Source organism: Microtus ochrogaster, linkage group LG7_11 (genome assembly GCF_000317375.1).
Source record: "Microtus ochrogaster isolate Prairie Vole_2 linkage group LG7_11, MicOch1.0, whole genome shotgun sequence".
NCBI lineage: Eukaryota > Metazoa > Chordata > Mammalia > Rodentia > Cricetidae > Microtus > Microtus ochrogaster.
In genome coordinates, this window is record NC_022032.1 from 15,595,000 (window position 1) to 15,614,808 (window position 19,809).

General features: G+C 39.7%; 2 protein-coding genes across 22 annotated transcripts in view; one reads left to right on the forward strand and one right to left on the reverse strand.

Moving 5' to 3' along the window:
* Nucleotides 1-375, reverse strand: part of Fgl1 (fibrinogen like 1) — a 44,558-nt gene extending 44,183 nt beyond the window's left edge. The window contains exon 1 of the mRNA XM_026786884.1: nucleotides 244-375. Within this exon, the coding sequence (XP_026642685.1) occupies nucleotides 244-331 (88 nt within the window). The 5' untranslated portion in view covers nucleotides 332-375. The remainder of the gene's footprint in view (nucleotides 1-243) is intronic.
* Nucleotides 376-2,366: 1,991 nt separating this feature from the next.
* The window catches only part of Pcm1 (pericentriolar material 1), a 95,776-nt gene continuing 78,333 nt past the window's right edge, over nucleotides 2,367-19,809 (forward strand). For 12 of the 21 annotated variants that reach the window (XM_026786980.1, XM_026786989.1, XM_026786982.1 and 9 more), the window contains exons 1-3: nucleotides 2,369-2,652; nucleotides 16,794-16,909; nucleotides 18,635-18,880. In XM_026786980.1, coding sequence (XP_026642781.1) covers nucleotides 16,814-16,909; nucleotides 18,635-18,880 — 342 coding nt within the window. In that variant the 5' untranslated portion in view covers nucleotides 2,369-2,652; nucleotides 16,794-16,813. Of the gene's footprint in view, nucleotides 2,653-16,793; nucleotides 16,910-18,634; nucleotides 18,881-19,809 lie in introns of those variants that run through there. The other 9 variants (XM_026786978.1, XM_026786981.1, XM_026786979.1 and 6 more) reach the window with 5 other exon arrangements.

Genomic DNA, 19,809 nt, shown 5'->3' on the forward strand with positions numbered 1-19,809 from the left:
AAACAAACAAACAAAGAGAAAAACAAGAGCTGGCAATGTAGCAGTAGAACATCACTTGCCCACGATGTGCAAAGCCCTAGGTTCTCTCTCCAGAACTGCAAAGCAACCAAACAGAACCGCTTCCAAAGTCTCAAATAGTTTCACATGGCCTGTGGAACGAAGTCCAACTTCTTCAGATCAGTAGGGATGGCTTTCTACACTTTGGACCCAGTAACAGCTTCTCCAGCCTCCCCCATGCCTCACCTGACATGAATCTGTACTTCTGCCAGTCTGCTTTCTGTGTTGGCCATTGCTTTTTCTGAACGTCCTGTGAATTCATGGCATAATCCATTTCCTTCCACGCCAGCCATTTATACTTCTCAATATTTCAACAAACATGTTCAATTTTCCTCCTGAATTCAGAAAATGGAAATTCATTTTTCAAGTCCTCCCTCTCCCCATCCTTAGTCCCCCACCCACATTTTTATGGATGGCTTCATCTTGTTTCATCCTACACAGAAATCCTAGAGACACTCTTATTTTCAAGATAATATAAACTTAACCCCCAATTACTAAAGCACTTCTGCCTATTTCATTTATTTGGCACAATCAGATATTACTAATACCAAATCGATTCATTTCCAAATTAAGGTATGACTCTATGTATACAAGCCAAATTTTTGGAAGTTGGAATAATTTTACAACTTCTCACCTTCTTTTCCTCTTTTCCTACAAAAACTGATGATGCTGGTATTTTAGTTTGAGGAAAGGCTTTTAAAATATACAGTATTTTTTTGTTGTTGTTTTTTTCGAGACAGGGTTTCTCTGTGGTTTTGGAGCCTGTCCTGGAACTAGCTCTTGTAGACCAGGCTGGTCTCGAACTCACAGAGATCCGCCTGCCTCTGCCTCTCACGTGCTGGGATTAAAGACGTGCGCCACTACCGCCCGCCAAAAAAAAAGAATTTTAATAAATTTTTTTGTAAGTATCATGCAATTTATTTTGCTCACATTCACACACATCTCCACTCCTTCCCCTAGGTCCTCTAAGACGCACTCTCAAAAAAAAAAAAAAAAAAAAAAAAAAGCCCACCATGTCGAAGTTCAAGTCCAGTGTAGGCAACTTTGTGAGACTCAGAAGCAAAAGGAGGTCTAAAGATATAGGCCAGTTGTCGAGTGCTTGCTAAGCATGTTGAAAAGCCCTGAGTTCAATATCCACTCCCAGACAGACAGGACAGGTAGCTCAGTTGATAGAAAGTTTGCCCAGCATGCTTGAAACTTTGGGTTTGATTTCCAGCAATGCACACCCCGCATTCCAGAGGCAGAAGGATCTGCAGTCAGAGAGTTGAGGCCAGCCTGGGATACACGAGACATTGCCTCAAAAAGGAACTAAAATGAATGAGCAAGGATCGTTCCACTGACAGAGAACCTGGACACAGGAGTAAATTGTAGTACATTGTAGTGGGCTGGAAGTTTTATTGTTATGACTGTGCTCTGAGACAGCTGTGCTGTTTTTTGTTTTGTAAACAATTTGTTGGCAATTGAGGGAAACAATTTATTGTGGAAACCCAGAAGCCTATTCTTTCCTGCTTACCTACCGTAAATTTAAAAACCTCATCCCACAATTACAAACTGTTCACGTCATTGTACTGAACTAAAATTGACAGGTATTCTAACTTTGCAGCCTGGCATATTGAAAACCTTGCAAGCTTACTGAATTTTTGTGCTGTTTTAAAACCATTATCTGTTCATTTACTAACCTTAATACAACTGTCAAGAATATAAATTAAAGAGGAATTCGAAGACTACAGGTTCAGAGAAAACGCCGCGAGATAAAACTCTGCTTTAAAAACCATCTGTTTCTATCAACAAGGAAGCGGGACAGCATTCCAAGAGGCTATGACCTTTGCAAATATTTATGATTCTTCCACCGACTAATCAGATATGACAAGAGCACAGCAAACTTGAATTTTAATTTCTTTGTGGGTTTAATTTCTTTGTTAAAATTTAGTGGTTAGATTGCAAAGGCCCGACAGTGTCCTTCGAGGCAGTATTGTGGATAGGAATCCAGGACTTTCCTAGTCCTTCAGTCTCCATCTGGAGCTGAAGCCTCCACGGAAAATCAGAAAGCAGTCTCCCAGCTCCTCCAAGAACTAAAGCACTCAATATCAATATAGTCGGGCACAGGCCTCGAGCCTAGAAGGCGCACGGCATGCTGGGATTTGTAGTTCTGTACATTCGGGTACCCGGATGAGTTGGCATTCTGGGATATGTAGTTTCATGTCGTTCTTTTGGGTTCAATAGGCCCAAAGTGACACCACAGGCTCCTGGGCGTCACGTGACCCCAGTCCTGCGCGCCCCGGGTTCGCACTGCGGCTCCAGCCCCGGCGAGTTCTCGCCCCCGCGCGGCCGTTGCCGAGGAGACGGCGCACGTCTCTCCGAGCGTTGCCCCCCTCTGCAGTTCCCCCGCCCCTCTTCTCCCACCACAATGAGGTCCTAAGATGGCGGTGGTTGCGGCGGTTGGCGCCTAGTAGCTAATGTAGAGAAGGCGGCCATTGGGCTCTGGGCAGTCAGGGAACTTGTGGGTGTCCCGGCCGCGGTCTTCGACTCGGCGGCGGCTCCTGTGGGGGCCGACTGCCACTCCGCCTTCGGCAGGAGGGGCGCCTTCGTTTACAGGTAATGCCTGCGCGTCTGCGGCCCTTGGCAACCGCGGGCCCTAGAGCCGGGAGGCGCCGGGCCGGGCTTCTGGGGCCACGCCTGCCCGTTTCGGCTCTGAGGTCCCCTGGATGCGCGATCGTCGCCCCCCTCGGCTGACATCGGCGCCTCTCAGCCCCTGACTTGACACCATGTCTGGTGAGCGCCTTGGGGACGCGCTGGCGCCTGCACAGTCTTGTCACCTCGGCCTGACCCGGGGACCCCCTCACGCGGTGCCCGGGTGCTGCAGGGTGGAGGGGAAGCCGGGCTGCTGTTGGGGTGGTGCGTTCTCAGAGAAGCAGGCCTTGGCGGCCTGCGGCCTAGTGGCCTCCCTCCCTCCGCCCTCCCACCCTACCCGTCACATTTCATCGGGTGAGTCCCCCCCCTCCCCCGCGGCCCGAATCCTGGGTGGAGAGCGTTTGCCACCCGGGTCCACCACGCACTTTCTGCTGTCGCTTGTGTTCTTGGAGCAGAAAGGCCCGGGTAGGCGTTCCTGCCTCCAGCTAGTGGCTCCTCGCGCAGAGAAGGTTAATTTAATAACCTTTCTCCGCGCCCCTCCCACCGCCCCTTCGCCATCCCTTCCTGCAGATCCGATGGCTTCGAAATCTAGAATCGGGGGCACCGAGAGGCCCGGAGGGATCCAGATAGCGTTTCTTGCTCTGCAGAAACTGCAGTTCGGGACTAGGTATTAGGTATTGGGCGCATGCCTGAACGAACTTTTTTTCCATCTGCTGCCCGCTCCTGCGCAGCTCGCCTTGTCGTCGTCGTCGTCCCCCCCCCCCAAAAAAAAAAAACAATCGAAACAAAGCAACTCCTCCTCCATGGCTGTTATTAGCTAAGTGTTGTGTTAACTAGGTAACAGATCGTGTTTTGGCGCTAGAAGAAGCGGGCTTTCTGGGTGCCCCTACCACCCCCGCCCCATAACCGCTTTCCAGACCCTGCCTTCTGTGTTCTCTGGTTACTAGGGTGCACCTGCTTCTGCCTTTCTCCATCACCTTCCTGGTCTGGGCCACTGGCTGCCGACGCCAATTCTGATTTTGAAGTTGAAGGTACACCTCGTAAATGTCATGGAAAAATTATTCTTCTGAGACTTTCTAAAAAGATTATAGAGTAACAAGTTCTTGAACGGTTTGAGTAACGGGGAGTTAACGACTTAGGAGAGGGAGTAAACGTCTTCGTGGGTTTTTAAATGGTAATGAGGCTTTTTTTCATTATATTCCAAAGTGGATGTTACACCTTGTGTGGAAGGATCTTAAGAGAGTTGGGGTACCTAAATGTCTATGAGAAGGTAAAAGAGTGTTTAAAGATTACACTTGGTTATCTGAAATATTAGTGTTTGTTTTCTGTACTTATAAGTGTAAGAATTTACTGGTGATTCTTTTTTTCTAATAAGCAGTTCCTAACCCTAAGTGCTTGGAACTGTGGAACAGAAAGGTATTTCTGAAAATTTTGTTTCTAAACAGTTTACTTGACACATTGGTATGTTTCCTTTGTATTAAAGTTGGGAACACTTAATGCTGGGGCTTGCAGTCTAGAAACTGGTGCAGGATCGAAGGTCTCTGCTCTTCCTCTTCCCATTGACATGCCGTTGTGGAGTATTCTTCCTTCGTTAGAAAACAGTCGTGCAATTCCTAGTAGCTAAGTTAAAAAAATATTATACAGTACTTTCTGAGATTCCTTTGTTTTGACAGAATTTTTTCAAGATCATTTGAGTTTGTATTTGTAGTATGACAAGTATTTGGGTAGACCCTCTTCTCAAGTTATGGCCTTTTGAATTTCTTGGTTGGCTTTATCTTTTTCTCACAGTCTCCTCTGCTTTTTATGCCCACAATTGACAGACATTGGTTTAGTTATCTAAAATTACTTTGAACATTAGTTCTGGGCACAGTGCCTTGCTCCATAAGTTAGTGCTGGGGGAATATAAATTCAGTTAAAGTTAAAAGAAATTGAGCCAAGTGGTGGTGGCGCACGCCTTTAATCCCAGCACTCAGGAGGCAGAGGCAGGAGGATCTCTGTGAGTTCCAGACCAGCCTGGTCTACAAGAGCTAGTTCTAGGACAGGCTCCAAAGCCACAGAGAAACCCTGTCTCGGAAAGGTCTGTGTAGAGGATAAATGGCTAGGACTGGGGATTGGCTTAATTGATAGAGTACGTGCCTAGCATACACTATTATTGCCCTAGGTTTGTTCTCCAACACCAGATAAACAGGAATGGTGGTGAATGCTCGTAATCCTGGCCTTAGGGAAGCAGAGACTGAAGGTTCAAGGCCATACTGAAAGCTACATAGCCAAATTTGAGGCCAGCCTGGGATATGTGGAATGCTATTTAGAAAGGAAATATAATCACTAAAGGATGAAAACTAGAAGGAATTTTGTCTAAAGTGTTTTAGAAGTAATTGGTCTTTTAAAAAAATATATGTATATATCTGCAGAAAGAATCTGAGTTTGTTTCTCCCATGTATTTTTAATAAAAACCGGGCAAGTGCTATATACCTCTAATCCCAGGAATTGGGTAGGTGAGACAGGAGGGTCAGAAGTTCAAGTTTATTCTACCCTATACAGTCAGACCCTTTTGATGGAGGAAGGTCATTGGTTAATTAAAAAAGAAACTACTTGGCCCTGATAGGTTAGAACATAGGTGGGTGGAGTAAACAGAACAGAATGCTGGGAGGAAGAGGAAGTGAGGTAAATGCCTCAGACAGACGCCATTTCCTCTCCTCTCTCTGGCAGACATGATGAAGCTCTGACCCAGGATGAACATAGGCTAGAATCTTCCTGGTAAGCGGACCTTGGGGTGCTACACACATTATTAGAAATGGGCTAGTCCAGGTGTGAGAGTTAGCCGAGAAGAGTCTAGATATAATGGGCCAAGCACTGTTTAAAAGAATACAATTTGTGTGTTGTTATTTCGGGTAAAGCTAGCCAGTGGCGGTAGCTGGGTGGCAGGACACAGCCCGTAGCTCCCACAACACCCTTTCTCAAAAAAAACAAAAACCCAAACCCCCACAAACATATGTAAAAAATTCAAGAAAATTTTTTAAAAGATTCATTTATTTTACAATTTTATGTGTGAGTGTTTTGTTTTAATGTATGTCTTTGCACTATTTGTGTGCCTGGTGCCAGCAGAAGTCAGAGAGGGTGTCAGATTCGCTGGGACTGAGGTTACGGATGATTGTGAGGACAGTGTGGGCACTGAGACTCAAACATGGGCCCTCTAATGAGCAACAAGTACCCTTAATCTCTGAGCTATCTCTCTAGCCCCTGTTCTCTTTTTGTGCTTGAAACAGCATCTCTGTACCCTTGGCTGGTGTCGTTGAGGATGTCCTTGAACTGTTGATTTACTTGCTTCCACCTCCCAAGGGTTAGGATTATAGATGTGAACCACCATGACCTGCTAAAATAGCCTATTTTAAAAATTGTTTAATTTGTTCTTGCTTTCTGTGAAAGCAAACAAATATTCAAACTCCCTTATGAGGAACAGAAATGAGACTGATATGCAGAACTACAGACTGGTAGTTGATTTATGTCTCAGTTGACAGTTCTCAGTGTTTTGTTTTTATGCTGGAAGATCATAACAAAATAGAATAGAAAGTTAGGAAAAGTCAAATGTGAGAGCTTACTGCTAAATGACTGCATTGTAGTTGACATTTTGTGAGATAAAAAGAATGATAATTATTATAAAATACTTTTACTAAAAGAAAAAATTAGGGAAGATAGATACGAGGAATGAAAAAACAGGGTAATTGACTGAATTCACTTGGGAATTTCTCAGTGAAATTTATTCGATTGGTAAGAAACAGATATCAGCTGTGGTGGAAAAACCAGAAAGGAATAGTCATATTAGGGAATTTGATTTGAAGTTGACAGGCAATGCATAATAATAATACATTGATTTTATAAATTTGAGTGCTTCTAATGTATTGTGTAATGACAAATGTTTGGGGATAAGGCAGTGAGTAAAATAGACAAGATGCATTACCCCATGATGGTGTATCATATCGTATATATGCCTTAACAAAGTCAAAGTCAAACCAAACTCAATACCACTTTGACAGGGTATGTGTAGAAACAAAGCAGGTAATTGCTTTCCTAGAGTTAGCAGAAGGAGCAAATAGGTAGGAAATGCTAGGAAGACATTTTTATAATAATTCCATGGTTTGTGAGTAAGAGTGCAAAAGATTAAAAAGGTAAGAAGAAAATAGACAGGGAACTGAAGTATTCAGAATCAAGAACAGGTTCGCAAAATTATGCTGTGACATAGTAGAATGCAAGAAGTAGGATCAGAGAGGAAATTTAAGTTCCTTATCTTGAACAAATTACCAGAGTGAAAAAGGTATTGGAATGAGGAAGATAAAATGGGCTTTGGAATCGAGACTAACATTTAGAGAAATTATATATACTCACAGTTCATAAAAGCAGGTGTCTTAAGGTTTTTATTGCTGTGAAGAGACACCATGACCACGGAAAGCATTTAATTGAGGTGGTGGCTTACAATTTCAGAGGTTCATTATCATCATGATGGGAAGTGTGATGGCCTGCAGGTAGATATGGTGCTGAAGCTGAGAGTCCTACGTCTTGCAGGTAACAGGAAGTCAACTGAGACAGTCGCGGTATCTTGAGCACAGGAAACCTCAAAACCCAATCTTACAGTAACACACTTCCTCCAACAAGGCCATACCCACTCCAACAAAGCCGCACCTCCTAATAGTGCCACTCCCTGTGAGGTTATGGGATCAGTTGTATTCAGATCACCACAGCAGGGAATGGTGAGCAAAACTAGGAGTCACTGTTATCGAGGGTGGGATAGTGCATGATGAACAAGGTAGAGAGTAGTGTTTTTAATGTATACCTTTTAAAAGAGGGAAAGCTGAGTATTAGTTAATAAAAATAGTCGGCAGATAGTTATTTTTTCTGAGTTAGCCAGAAGAGTGGAAAAGGAACATCATTATTTAGAAGGGATTTGATAGGAATTGGTGCTTTAAGACTGATTTTAGATTTTATTGACACAGAAGAGGAATGTTTTGGAACCGATGGGAAGATGTGTAGGTAGGTAGTTGGTTTGTAATCTGTTGGAAGGGTCTGATAGGAGCTGGTAACCATGGATGGGGGTATCAGAGATACACATGGCATATATAGACATATATCCAGGCAAAACACCTATATGATGGTTTGGAAAAGAATGTCCCCAAAGGGATTAGCACTATAGGGAGTATGGCTTTCTTGGATTAGATGTGGCCTTGTTGGAGGAAGTATGTGGGGGTAGGCTTTGAGGTCTTCTATGCTCAAGCTATGGCTATGTCACAGTTTACTTCCTGTTGCCTGTGGATCAAGATGTAGAACTCTTAAGCTCCTTTACTAGTACCATGTCTACCTGCATGCTGCCTTGTCCTGCCATGATGATAAAGGACTAAAACTCTGAAACTGTAAGCACTCCAATTAAATGTTTTCCTTTATAAGAGTTTGTGTGTAATAGATTTTTCTTTGGACTGTCAGCTTACAAATTATGACAGGGAGATTTATTATTAATTATAAAAGCTTGGCCTATAGTGTAGGCTTGTTCTTAACTAGCTCTTATAGCTTAAATTAACCCATTTATATTAATCTACATTCTATCACATGGCCTATCTTCCATTTTGCACCTCCTGTTTCCTCTCTATGTGACTGGCGATTCCAACCTTCTTCCCAGAGTCTTCTCTGTCCCCAGAAATCCTGTCTAACCTTTCTAGCTATTTAGCTTTTTATTACACCAGTCACAACAATACCCCTTCACACAGTGTACAAATCTCACAACAGCTGTGGTCATGGTGTCTTTTCACAGCAATAGAAATCCTAACTCAGACAACATTAAGATAAACTTTTTTTTAATTGCTGCAATAAAAAGAAGAAATGTACACCACAGTTAGCTATATGGTAAAAGACTTAATACAATAACAAGTTCAGTTAGTAAGCTACATTGTGAGGTTAAGTGCCTTTTCCCTTTTTTACATAAGGTCTCTCTGTGTACCCCTGGCTTGCCTCAAATTTCCAATGATTTTTCCTGCATTTGCCTCACATTGTTGAAACTTCTTGACAATTGAAATTGAACGCTACATTTTGTTGTAAATTTCACTATTTGTCTTATCTTCCACTAAATCTTTGGAGTTTTGTTTTTGTTTTTCCAATTTGAAAAAGATATCCTGAGTTTTAGAAATTTGCTCAGTTTTTAAAACTTTTAAAGACATTTATTTATTGTGTGTGCATTTGGGCACATAGATGGAAGTCAGAGGACACCTTGTAGAGTCAGTTCTTTGCTGTATTATAGTGTTCAGGAATCAAACTCAAATGTTAGACTTGGTGGCAAGTACCTGTAACTGCTCAGAGCCACCTCATCAACTCCATTTATTGAATTTTTATTTTTTTAAGTCTTTAATTGGAAGGGCAATAGGAAAGATCTTCTGTGGGTATATTGCTTTTGTTTAATTTTGTCTTGGTAGTGCAAGACCCAGGGAATCTTCTGTTTGTGTTCTTCCCCTCAGGGTCAAGATTATAGGTACATACATACCATTGTGGTCAGCTGTTGATGTGAGTGTTGGGGATTTGAACTCAGATCGTTATTTTTTATCAAGTGCTTTACCAACTGAGCTGACTCCCCAGCCCTCCTATTTCACAGGAGAGATACTAGTTCCTTTAAGAAATTTACTGAATGTTAATTTGAGAATTGATTCACATGTATTTATTTAGCTTTACACTTTTTTATTTTTATAGTTTTATTTTCAGTTATGCCTGCCTGCATGTCTGTTTTTCTGTCTCCGTCTCTGTGTGTGTGCACGTGTGCATAGTTGTTTAGGTGCATGTGATTGCAGGTACCCATGAAGGCCAGAAGAGGGTGGCAAATTGCCTATAGTTGGAGTTACAGGTGGTTGTGAGCCACTTGATATGGGTGCTGAAAATGGAACTCAGATCCTGTGCAGGAGCAGTATATGCTCTTAACCACTGAGCCATCTCCCCAGCTACAGCTTTCTGTATTTCTTTTTTGGTTGTGGCAGGATCTCTCCTATAGCTCAGGCTGGCATTGAGCTTGCTATAGCCTCCTTCCTCCATCTCACAAGTGTGAAGAGTACAGGCACGAGTCACCATAACCAGCTCTAGCTTTATGCTAATTTACTTCTATATTAGTGTGCCCTTTAAACAAATTTAAAATTTAAGGTTATTAAATATTGTTGATGACTTTTTCTAGGGAACCTAATTCACCCTAGTAATAGAGCAGGGACAGATCAGAGAAATTATTCCATTCTAGTTCATCTTGCTGAACTAGCAAATTTAATTTAGGGTTGCTTGTAGGTACACCAATGAAGAACAGTCTCTTTTCTCCCAACTATTGTTAAGTGTTGTGTATTCTTAGGAGAGTGGAGTGGCCATGTGTGCCTCAGGAGCCTTTCTTTCCCTGAGGGACTGTCAGTGGTCCCAGTGTTGCATGGGTTTCATGCGCTGATTTCAAGATGACAACAGCTGAGCAGAGCACAGAGTCCATCACTTCTCCTCTTCCGTATTCTGGCACACTTTTAGCCCTCTCTTCCATAATGTTTCCTGAGCCTAGTGTGTGGGTGGGTAGGGGGAGAGTCACACAGATGTATGATTATTTTCTCCACTTAGAGGTGAATACTGGACCTCTTTGTTACAGCAACAGTGACTTGTTCTCAGTACTTGGACTGCTTATGAATCTCTTCTGTAGCTGCTGTTTAAAGCAAAAATAAACTTCCCCTGCCAAGCAAGGTTGACAGCAGCAATAGTTTATGGGCATAAATGTAACTGTAATGTTTATGGGCTTAAACATAAATGTTGAAAAGAATTTTGACGGGAAGAATTTTGAAAGTTGTATCATATACATAGCTTGCCATACCTTTCCTATTGGGGTCTATGACTTCCTTAGCTACACATGTTGGTTTTACAGTATCAAATTTAAAGTTTACTCCCCTTTTCTGGAGTTAAGTCTTAAATCTTACTAAAAAACAAGTGTTTATACTTCACCAAAGTCTTGGCACTTATACCAATGGGTACATCTTTGTTGGCGTGCATATGGTGTTAAATACTCTTGTGACCATATCTAAATAGGATGTAGACAACAATTCCCAGCCCCAGCCTTCATAATGGTTTTTGGCACTAAGAATGCTGATCAGCAAGGAGGGAGCTCACTCCTAACTTGATTTCTCCATATTCTGATCCAGAATGTGCTGTCTTAAGTTGTAGGGTCTTAACACCCAGTTATGTCTCACAACTAGTATCAGTGGCAATAGATCGCATTGTACCTCATAGAGAGGTAACTTGCCCATGGTATTGGTATTATTAGTAGTCTTGTGGCCTCTGGTAGTAGCTCCTTAACTGATGTTTTTGCTTACATCGGCACAGGCTGTTGTAGGACTTTTCTCCACCATTGTAAGCGCTATCATTTATGCCTTATCCAACCATAAAACTCCCAAGAGTGCCTGGCCTCTGTACCTTATGTGTATATTTTCCCATCCTTGTGCCTGTAGTTGGGTTTTTGAATTTTCAGATGCTTTTCTAAATCTGGAAGGTACTCAGGTTAGCATTATTTAATTTAGACCTTTTAATAGCACCTAGATAGGATCTCTGCAGGACCACCATTGTCTGTTCTAGGCATGTGCTAGTTGGTCTTGGGATTCAGCACCTGTATCAGAGATACATTATCTAAGGAGATACAGTCAGTAAGGTTCAGTGCAACTCAAAAAGATGCTGTTTGTATCAATTGTTCCTTAAAAGGGCATTGTTGGATACAGCTGTGTGGATAGGAAGCCCTTTAGGTCTATGCTCTGCAACCATTCTCAGTAAATTGTTCCACCTCCCCACCCGCTGAGCAAAGGGAAGTTGAGAGTGGCAAGGTGCGATGATTTCAGGCCTGTTCTGTGTTGGGCTTTCCAGATCTGACACTCTGGGACAGTTCTGCAGCCACCATATTTCTGCTCCATTAGCCACACCTGGCCACAAAAAGAGCCATAGCTGAGCTCATTACTAATTTGATTTTTTTCATATTCTGATCTAGAATGTGCTATCTTGAGTTGTAGGGTCTTAACATCCATCACGCAAACATTCTAATCTCAGGAGAAATGTGCACAGTATATTCTGGGGAGATATTGCCCATCTCAATCCTATTATACCATGCTCCATATCCATCTATAGGTGGTATTGACCTGGTATCCCTAGGGACTGCTAGGAACCAAGGCAGCCTGGCCACAACTTGTATTAGAGCCCCAATATTCTACAATTCATTGTTCTCTTGAATCTTCTTGGATAGTTCTCATCTATAGGCAGCTTTGGCCATCTGTTAGGGGCACTGTTAGAGTAGTTTTCACCCTAGTAGATCACTTTATAGCTGTGGGAACAATGGAACTCACCTGCCCTTCTTCCATTCCTTTGGTAAATTGTTTAGGCCTGAATCCTTCCAAAACCTCACTAGTATGCATTTGGCTGTCCTCTAGTGATATGAGAGTGATTTCTTATTAATAAAGAAACTGCCTAGGCCCCTTGATAGGCCAACCCTTAGGTGGGTGGAGTAAACAGAACAGAATGCTGGGAGAAAGAATCTGAGTCAGAGAGTCGCCATGGTTCTCCCACTTCAGGCAGATGCAGGTTAAGATCATTCCTGGTAAGCCAGCTCGTGGGCTACAGCAGATTATTAGAAATGGGCTAGTCCAGGTGCAAGAGCTAGCCTAGAAGAGGCTAGATAGAAATGGGCCAAGCGGTGTTTAAAAGAATACAGTTTCCGTGTAATTATTTCGGGGGATAAGCTAGCAATGTGGGCGGCCGGGTGCCGGGGACGCAGCCCCACCGCTCATATTACAACACTCTAGTCTTTTTAACCTCCTAGAAACTCAAGACACAAATCTCACACATACGCTTTCATCCACAATAATACCCTCCGTTGTTATTTTCTTATTCCCCTCTTAATTGCTTTGAATCTTATTTGCATGCCTATCTAAGTTATACATATTTGCCTGTACCTCTGCTACATCTTAAAGATACTGACCCACTCACTATCAGGTTCAGCAAAGCTACAACAGCCCTACACCAGTACTGAGTCTGCTGGATTGACTCAGTGAAGAAAGGAGACTGAATGAATGACCTGAACCATCTCACTGGTCTAGTAGACAAAACTTTATTAGCCATTGAGAAGAGATTTTTTTTAAAAAAAATTTGATATTTTCTCCAAACTATATAGTTTTAATCTTTAAAGTCATTAATGTATAAATACATCTTTAGAACAAGCTGTGAGTTTCAGTTCAAAATTTAATATAAATTTAGAATGTAAACATTTTCTCTTCAAATACATTTTTAGTTTCACAGTATTGGGAACAAATTCAGGGTCTTGCACTTGCTAAGCAAACTATACTACTGAGTTATATCACCAGTCTTATTTTTGGTGTTTTGTTTTTGTTTTGAGATAGGTTTTCTCTGAAGTCTTTCATTGAATTATCCTTCTTAGTACTGGGATTACAGGTATGGGTTACCAAGGCCAGCTTCTTGCCAAAAATATTCCTATTTTATATTAAAGTTATTACTTTACTTAAAAAGCACAGCATACTCCATTTAAGAACCACCTTTGTGTCAGGAACATGGAGTAATACGGAAGTCAGTGGACACCATTGGGTGTTGATTCTCATCTTCCACCTTGTTTGAGGTTGAGTCTTTCTTATTGGTCACTGCTGCTGACCATAAATTTCCAGGGATTGTCCTGTCTCCATCTCTTCCATAGGATCATGATGGGAATATAGATGTTGATATGACTGCCTTCAGCTTTTGCCAGGATTCTGGGGATTTGAACTCAGATTGTTAGATTTGTGTGTTAAGTACTTAACCTGCTGAGCCATCTTCTCAGTCCCATTTTTTCCTCTTGAAATAATTTACTTTTAGTGCTTTTAAATGCAGGCCTACTTCTATTGCCTATTTTTTTGAGCTCCTATTCCTTATTAATTCAAGTTATACCATTGCATCTAGAGTATATTAAGTAACTTTTATGTTCACTGAACTGAACATACCTGTCTGTGGATATTATTTTAAAAGTTAAGAATATTTCTAATACAAAATGATGTAAATGAAGCTGAGCAGTGGTGGCGCACATTTTTAATCCCAGCACTCGGGAGGCAGAAGCAGGTGGATCTCTGTGAGCTCGGGGCCAGGCTGGTCTACAAGAGCTAGTTCCAGGACAGGGTCCAAAGCTGCAGAAAAACCCAGTCTCAAAATACCTAAACAAATAAAATGGTGTATATGTTAAAATATATGAATCAGAGAAAAGAGTAGAGGTTACTGTATTTCTCCTCCATAGAATTAAGTGCCAGTCTTCATTATATATTTTGTCATTAAGTGCATCATTTTCCCTCTTCTTTTAAAGTTGTTATTGGTGATTGTCCTAGTTAGGGTTTCTATTTCTGTGAAAGAGACACCATGACCACGGTAACTCTTATAAAGAAAAACATTTAATTGGTGCTGACTTACAGTTTCAGAGGTTTAGTCCATTATTGTCATGGTATGGAGCATAGCAGCTTGCATCAGACATGGTGCTGTAGAAGGATCTGAGAGTTCTACGTCTTGATCTGAAGGCAACAGGAAATGAACTGTCAATGGCCATGGCTTGAGCTTCAAAGCCTATCTCCACAGTGACACGCTTCCTCCAACAAGGTCATACCTCCTAATAGTGCCACTCCCTATAGCCCAAGTATTTAAACACACGAGTCTAAAGGGACCATGTATATTCAAACCATTACGGCGATATGTTGAAGTTCTGTAATTTTTTTTAGTGCATATTGTTTAAGAATACCACCTTCTTTCTTTTCTCTATTATTCCTTGTGTTTCTTATTTTTCTGCTTGATAGAATATTGAATAGTGCCAAGTAACAGATATGTGGCATTCTGATTTTAATAAGATTGCTCTCCATGTCTTAATAATGTTGACTAATATGTTTTTTTGAGCTGAGGAGGTGGCTCACTAAATGCTTACATTAAATGTGCAAGGACTTGAGTGTGGTCCCTAAAACTTGTGTGACAATACTGGTTATTAGCCAGTCTAACCTAATTGGTGAACTGGCTAATGAGAGACCCTGTGTCCAAGGATGCTGTTACTGAAGATGACACCTGAAATTGTCTTCCAGTCTCTACATGTACCCTCCCACATATGAACACACATACACACATGCACACACGCAGTACACCTATATATGTGTAAAATAGAATAAGATATGCTTCTTTCTAATGTTTCAGAGAATTGTTAAATGGTATGTCATATAGACGTGATAGAGCACTTGCCTACCATGTGTAAGGCCTCAGGTTCCCTGTTCAGTACCAAAAAGACAGATCATCTCCCAAAACAAGAAACCTAGAATAAATATATATGTAACTGTAAGCAAGTATTGTTTTGTTTTGATTTGAGTTTTAAGATTTTTCAAGTTAATATTGTGTGGAATTTTATACTACTTTATATCTTTAGATAAAATTTAATATGCTGCATAATTAGTAATATATTATTCTAACAGATATTATAACATTAAAATATCTGTGAGATAAATCCTGTTTTACCATGGATGATGATATTTGATATTATTAAATGGAATGAATGATTTAGGGTCTTAGAGTCAGAGCAAATTGAATTTATAATTTTTGCTCTTTAACTGAATGATTCTGGTAAAATTACCTGACTATTAAAAGTTTGGGTTTTTTTTCTTTTTTTTTTTGCTTTATTTTTTTAAAAATTTATTTATTTATTATGTATACAATATTCTGTGTATATGCCTGAAGGCCAGAAGAGGGCGCCAGACCTCTTTACAGATGTGGTTGCTGGGAATTGAACTCAGGACCTTTGGAAGAGCAGGTAATGCTCTTAACCAGTGAGCCATCTCTCCAGCCCAAAAGTTTGTTTTTTTTTTTTGTTTGTTTGTAGTTAGTGACTTTTCCATATTAAATAAAGTTATCTTGATTTTTTTTTTCTACCTTTTTCTGCCACCCTTTCAACATGATAATCTGATAGCTAGTGAAAATCCAGAATCTTGTTCATAAGCTTTTGGAAACCTTTTCTCATGGTCATTTCTACTTCTGACCCTGTGCTTTTGTTCCAACTCTGTTGCTTCTGTTTCTCCTCTCTGACCGTGACATAATTAATATTCAGTACCATTTTCATGTCCACAAGAAAAACCTTCATGGGGTATCTTGCTGGGTTTGTTGGTCCATACCTCTGATTCTAGCACTTGGGAGGCTAAGACAAAGCCAGCCTGGCTACATAGTAAGACTGGTCTCAAAAAATAAAACAGGGCCTAGGTCATCAGATAGAGATGCTTTTCACAAAGCCTGACAACTGAAATTCAGTCCTCAAGTTCCATGTAGGAGGAGAGATTGATTTCTACAGGTTGCTTTGGTCTCCATATCTGCATTGTGGCATGCACTACCACCCATAATAAGTGGATGGATGGATGGATGGATGGATGGATGGATGGATGGATGGATGGATGGATGGATGGATGGAGTTCAAAACCCCAAAACAACACCACCAAAAAAAAAAAAAAATCAAATACCAAAAACCTCTGCGGGGAGGATTTATGAGTTTGGTAGACTTTCAGAAGATTAATATAGCAGTATGAAGCAATAGGCACTCTGAAAAATATTTAGTGCACTTGTCCTTTTTTATTTGAAGCAAGATCTTAAAGCTCTTACTTACCTCAGACTGGTCTTAACAATGTGATTCTTCTACCTCCTAGTATTGAGATTACAGACATGTTGCTGCTTAACTCATGTTAATATGTATAGAAGATAAATCAGTTTATCTGTGGCATGTGGTTGACATTGTAGTTCTTGAAATTCATGTTTCAGTGATTCCTTTATATTACTAAATTTGATGGAATGATTTAAATCTGAAGTTTGGGCCAGCAAGATAGTTTAGCATATGAAAATGCCTGTTCTTCAAACCTAATGACTAAGTTTCATCCCCAGATCACACGGTGGAAGGAGAGAACTGACTCCAGAAAGTTGTCCTCTGATCTTTGTACTTACGTGCAAAAACATGCATACACACAATATAAATATAAATAAATTTAAAAATAAAGTTTATCTTTATGTGTTAAAAAGATTAGTTTTTACTTATTTTGCAGAGTTAATTATTAAAGCCAACATGGCCACAGGAGGAGGTCCTTTTGAAGAAGTCATGCATGATCAGGACTTACCAAATTGGAGCAATGAGAGTGTGGATGACCGACTCAACAATATGGTATGATATCTTACTGAAGATGGTATATTGCTGACTACTAATGTTAGATTTTTCCCATCAGTTGTATTTACTGAAACTACAAAAACTGCAGGGAAATATACGAAGGGACTCTGTGCTGCTTATTATTGGTTGAAGTCACTTTAGTTTTAGTTCATAGAAAGCATGAGTTGGCTTAAACTAAAACTAGCCATTCGTGTAAAGTGCTTTGTGAAGCCAAGTTGAAGGGGTATAGTTCAGTTTTAGGAAATGGAAAAGACTGCAAGTTGTCAAATATCGCTTTTCACTACTCTGCCTGTCTTCTCAGAACCCCTGCCTAACCTAGCTTTCCCTTCCAGATCTGCCTTTTCTCTTTCTCTGGTTTTGTTAAATACTGAGGCTGCCTTTTTGAAGGTTTTCAGTCATGGAAGAAGTTAAATCCTGACCAATTTAAAGTTATGATACAAATTTCTTTTTTATTCGTCTGGGCCTGTAAGGGTGGGCTAACTAGTATAAAAGGTTCACAGGAATACCCATACATGGAATGGGATAGAGAAACAGTTCTTAGAGAGGCAAAATTTCTTATACATGAGGACAGTTTACTGAGTGGTTTTATAGTGGTAACTAAGAGTCTTCCAATGTGGAAAGATAATGTAGGAATGTATAGTTGTTCCTATTGAATGAATTAGGTTACGTTGATATGAGTAAAAGTATTTTCTAGTTAAAATAACATTTCATTCTGTATTGGATAATATGTAATAGATTTTTTTGCCCATAAAATACTAATGAGAACAATAATAGTTATATTATTGCTTATCAAATACTAGGCATTGTTCTAAATACTCAAGATAATATTTTTAATCTTATTTTTAAGGTAGCTTATTTTAAAGATTAAGAAACCAAAACCATGTATATGTATCTTCTTTTTGTTATACAAACGGATTGTAATCTAAAGGAGGATACAATAAAGATGTATTTATTTCACTACTTAATTTAGAAAAAAACAATTTTTTACCTTTTTGAGACAAAGTTTCACTACATAGCTGAAACTGATTTTTAATTCTTTTGAACTCTCTAGCTTCTTGTATCAGCTTCTTGAGTGTTGAGATGATAGATATGTATCATAACAGATGGCTAGATCGAATAGGTTTTAGAATTGCTTTTGAATATCTCTGTAGTCTTATAGAACTTGACAGACTGAAGTAGGAGAATCAGGATTTCAAGGCTGACCTGGATTATATGGTGAGTTCAAGGTCATTTTGAACTAGAAGAAGACTTTATCTCAAACAAAAAAGGAACGATTGAAAATATTTAAATTGATTTGCGGGCAGCCACAGAGGTGGCTAAGAGCGCCGACTGCTGTTCCCGAGGTCCTGAGTTCGAGAACAGCTCGCTTTATGTAAATATTCGGAAAAAAATAAAAAAAGTAAATAAAAATAGTTTGTGGCAATCAGAATAAATATAAGAAAAAATAAATTGATTTGTGGGTTGGGATTTGAAGTTTAATATTTGTTATCTATAATAGGTGGTAATAAACTTTTTAAAGGCTAAGCTGTAATATTAGGATAGATATAATAATGAGAAAATGGGTTGACAGAAATAAACACCTCTAAAGAGAGTATTTGTATGTGAAAAATGTCTTAGTGTTTTAATATCCAGATCAAAGTTGTTTTGGTTTTTTTGAGCATACCAAATTATTTTCTTGGTTTGATATAGGTCAGATTAACTTTTGATTTTACTTTTTTAAAGGAGTGGGGTGGCCAACAGAAGAAAGCCAATAGATCATCAGAAAAGAATAAGAAAAAGTTTGGTGTAGCAAGTGATAAGAGGGTAACTAATGATATTTCTCCGGAGTCATCACCAGGAGTTGGAAGGCGAAGAACGAAGATTCCACATACGTTTCCACACAGTAGATATATGACTCAGATGTCTGTTCCAGAGCAGGCAGAACTAGAGAAACTTAAACAGCGGATAAACTTCAGTGATTTAGATCAGGTTTGTGAATTCTTTTCAAAATAAGTTGTAACCATGGGAAATACTTGAAATGAAATAAGTAGTATGTTTTAAGAATAAATGATTGGTAAGATTAAAAGTTTCTGTATGTGTGGAGAGAGTTTTAAATACTGATGATAGTACTGTCTTTGGCTAGAAGCAAAGTTGTATTTTTACATTTGCCAAAAGTCTTTCTGGGCTATTACTATTCTAATAGCTAGCTTAAGATACTTCATTATCAGAGTAGATGTTGCTGACTGGATATTGCTACTAAGTTTAGTACATTTATTGGATAACTGTGAATGTGCTTAGTTATCTAAAGTTTAGAATAAAACTGACTTATAATCACCAAAATAAAGTTTAGATCTAAAGGCAAGTAGAATTGATAATAAACTCTTGGCTGGTATTTTTACCGGTATTTTATTGTCATATCTGAATTTTGCAGAGGTTTCCAAACATGCAGAAAAGTAGGTTCAAGTCTAATATGGCAGTGCTGATGTAAATGGCCAGGTATTATATAAATGTGCCATATGCACATTGCTAGGTAGTAAACTGATTGTGTGTGTGTTGTTGTTGGAGACAAAACGAATGGCCTAAAATATACTTTGGAAACAATCTACCTCAGCTGTATTGGTAGTGTTAAACTGAATGCTTTTTCAAGTAGTGTTTCATGTAGACAAATCATTATGCTTATAATCTATTAATTCATTGTGTTTATAGCCTATTAATTAATACTGATTTATTGGAGCCAACACCTACAAAAATTTTTAAGCAATATGAATTATAATGCAGCCCACATTACTAATGAGACTAGCCTTGTTTGTATTCATCACTTGAATTATCTCAAAAAATGAGAATAAGAGAGCAATCAAATTTTGATAATTTAATAGGATTTTGTAGATCTGAAGCTTTTTCAAAACTTTTTTTTTATA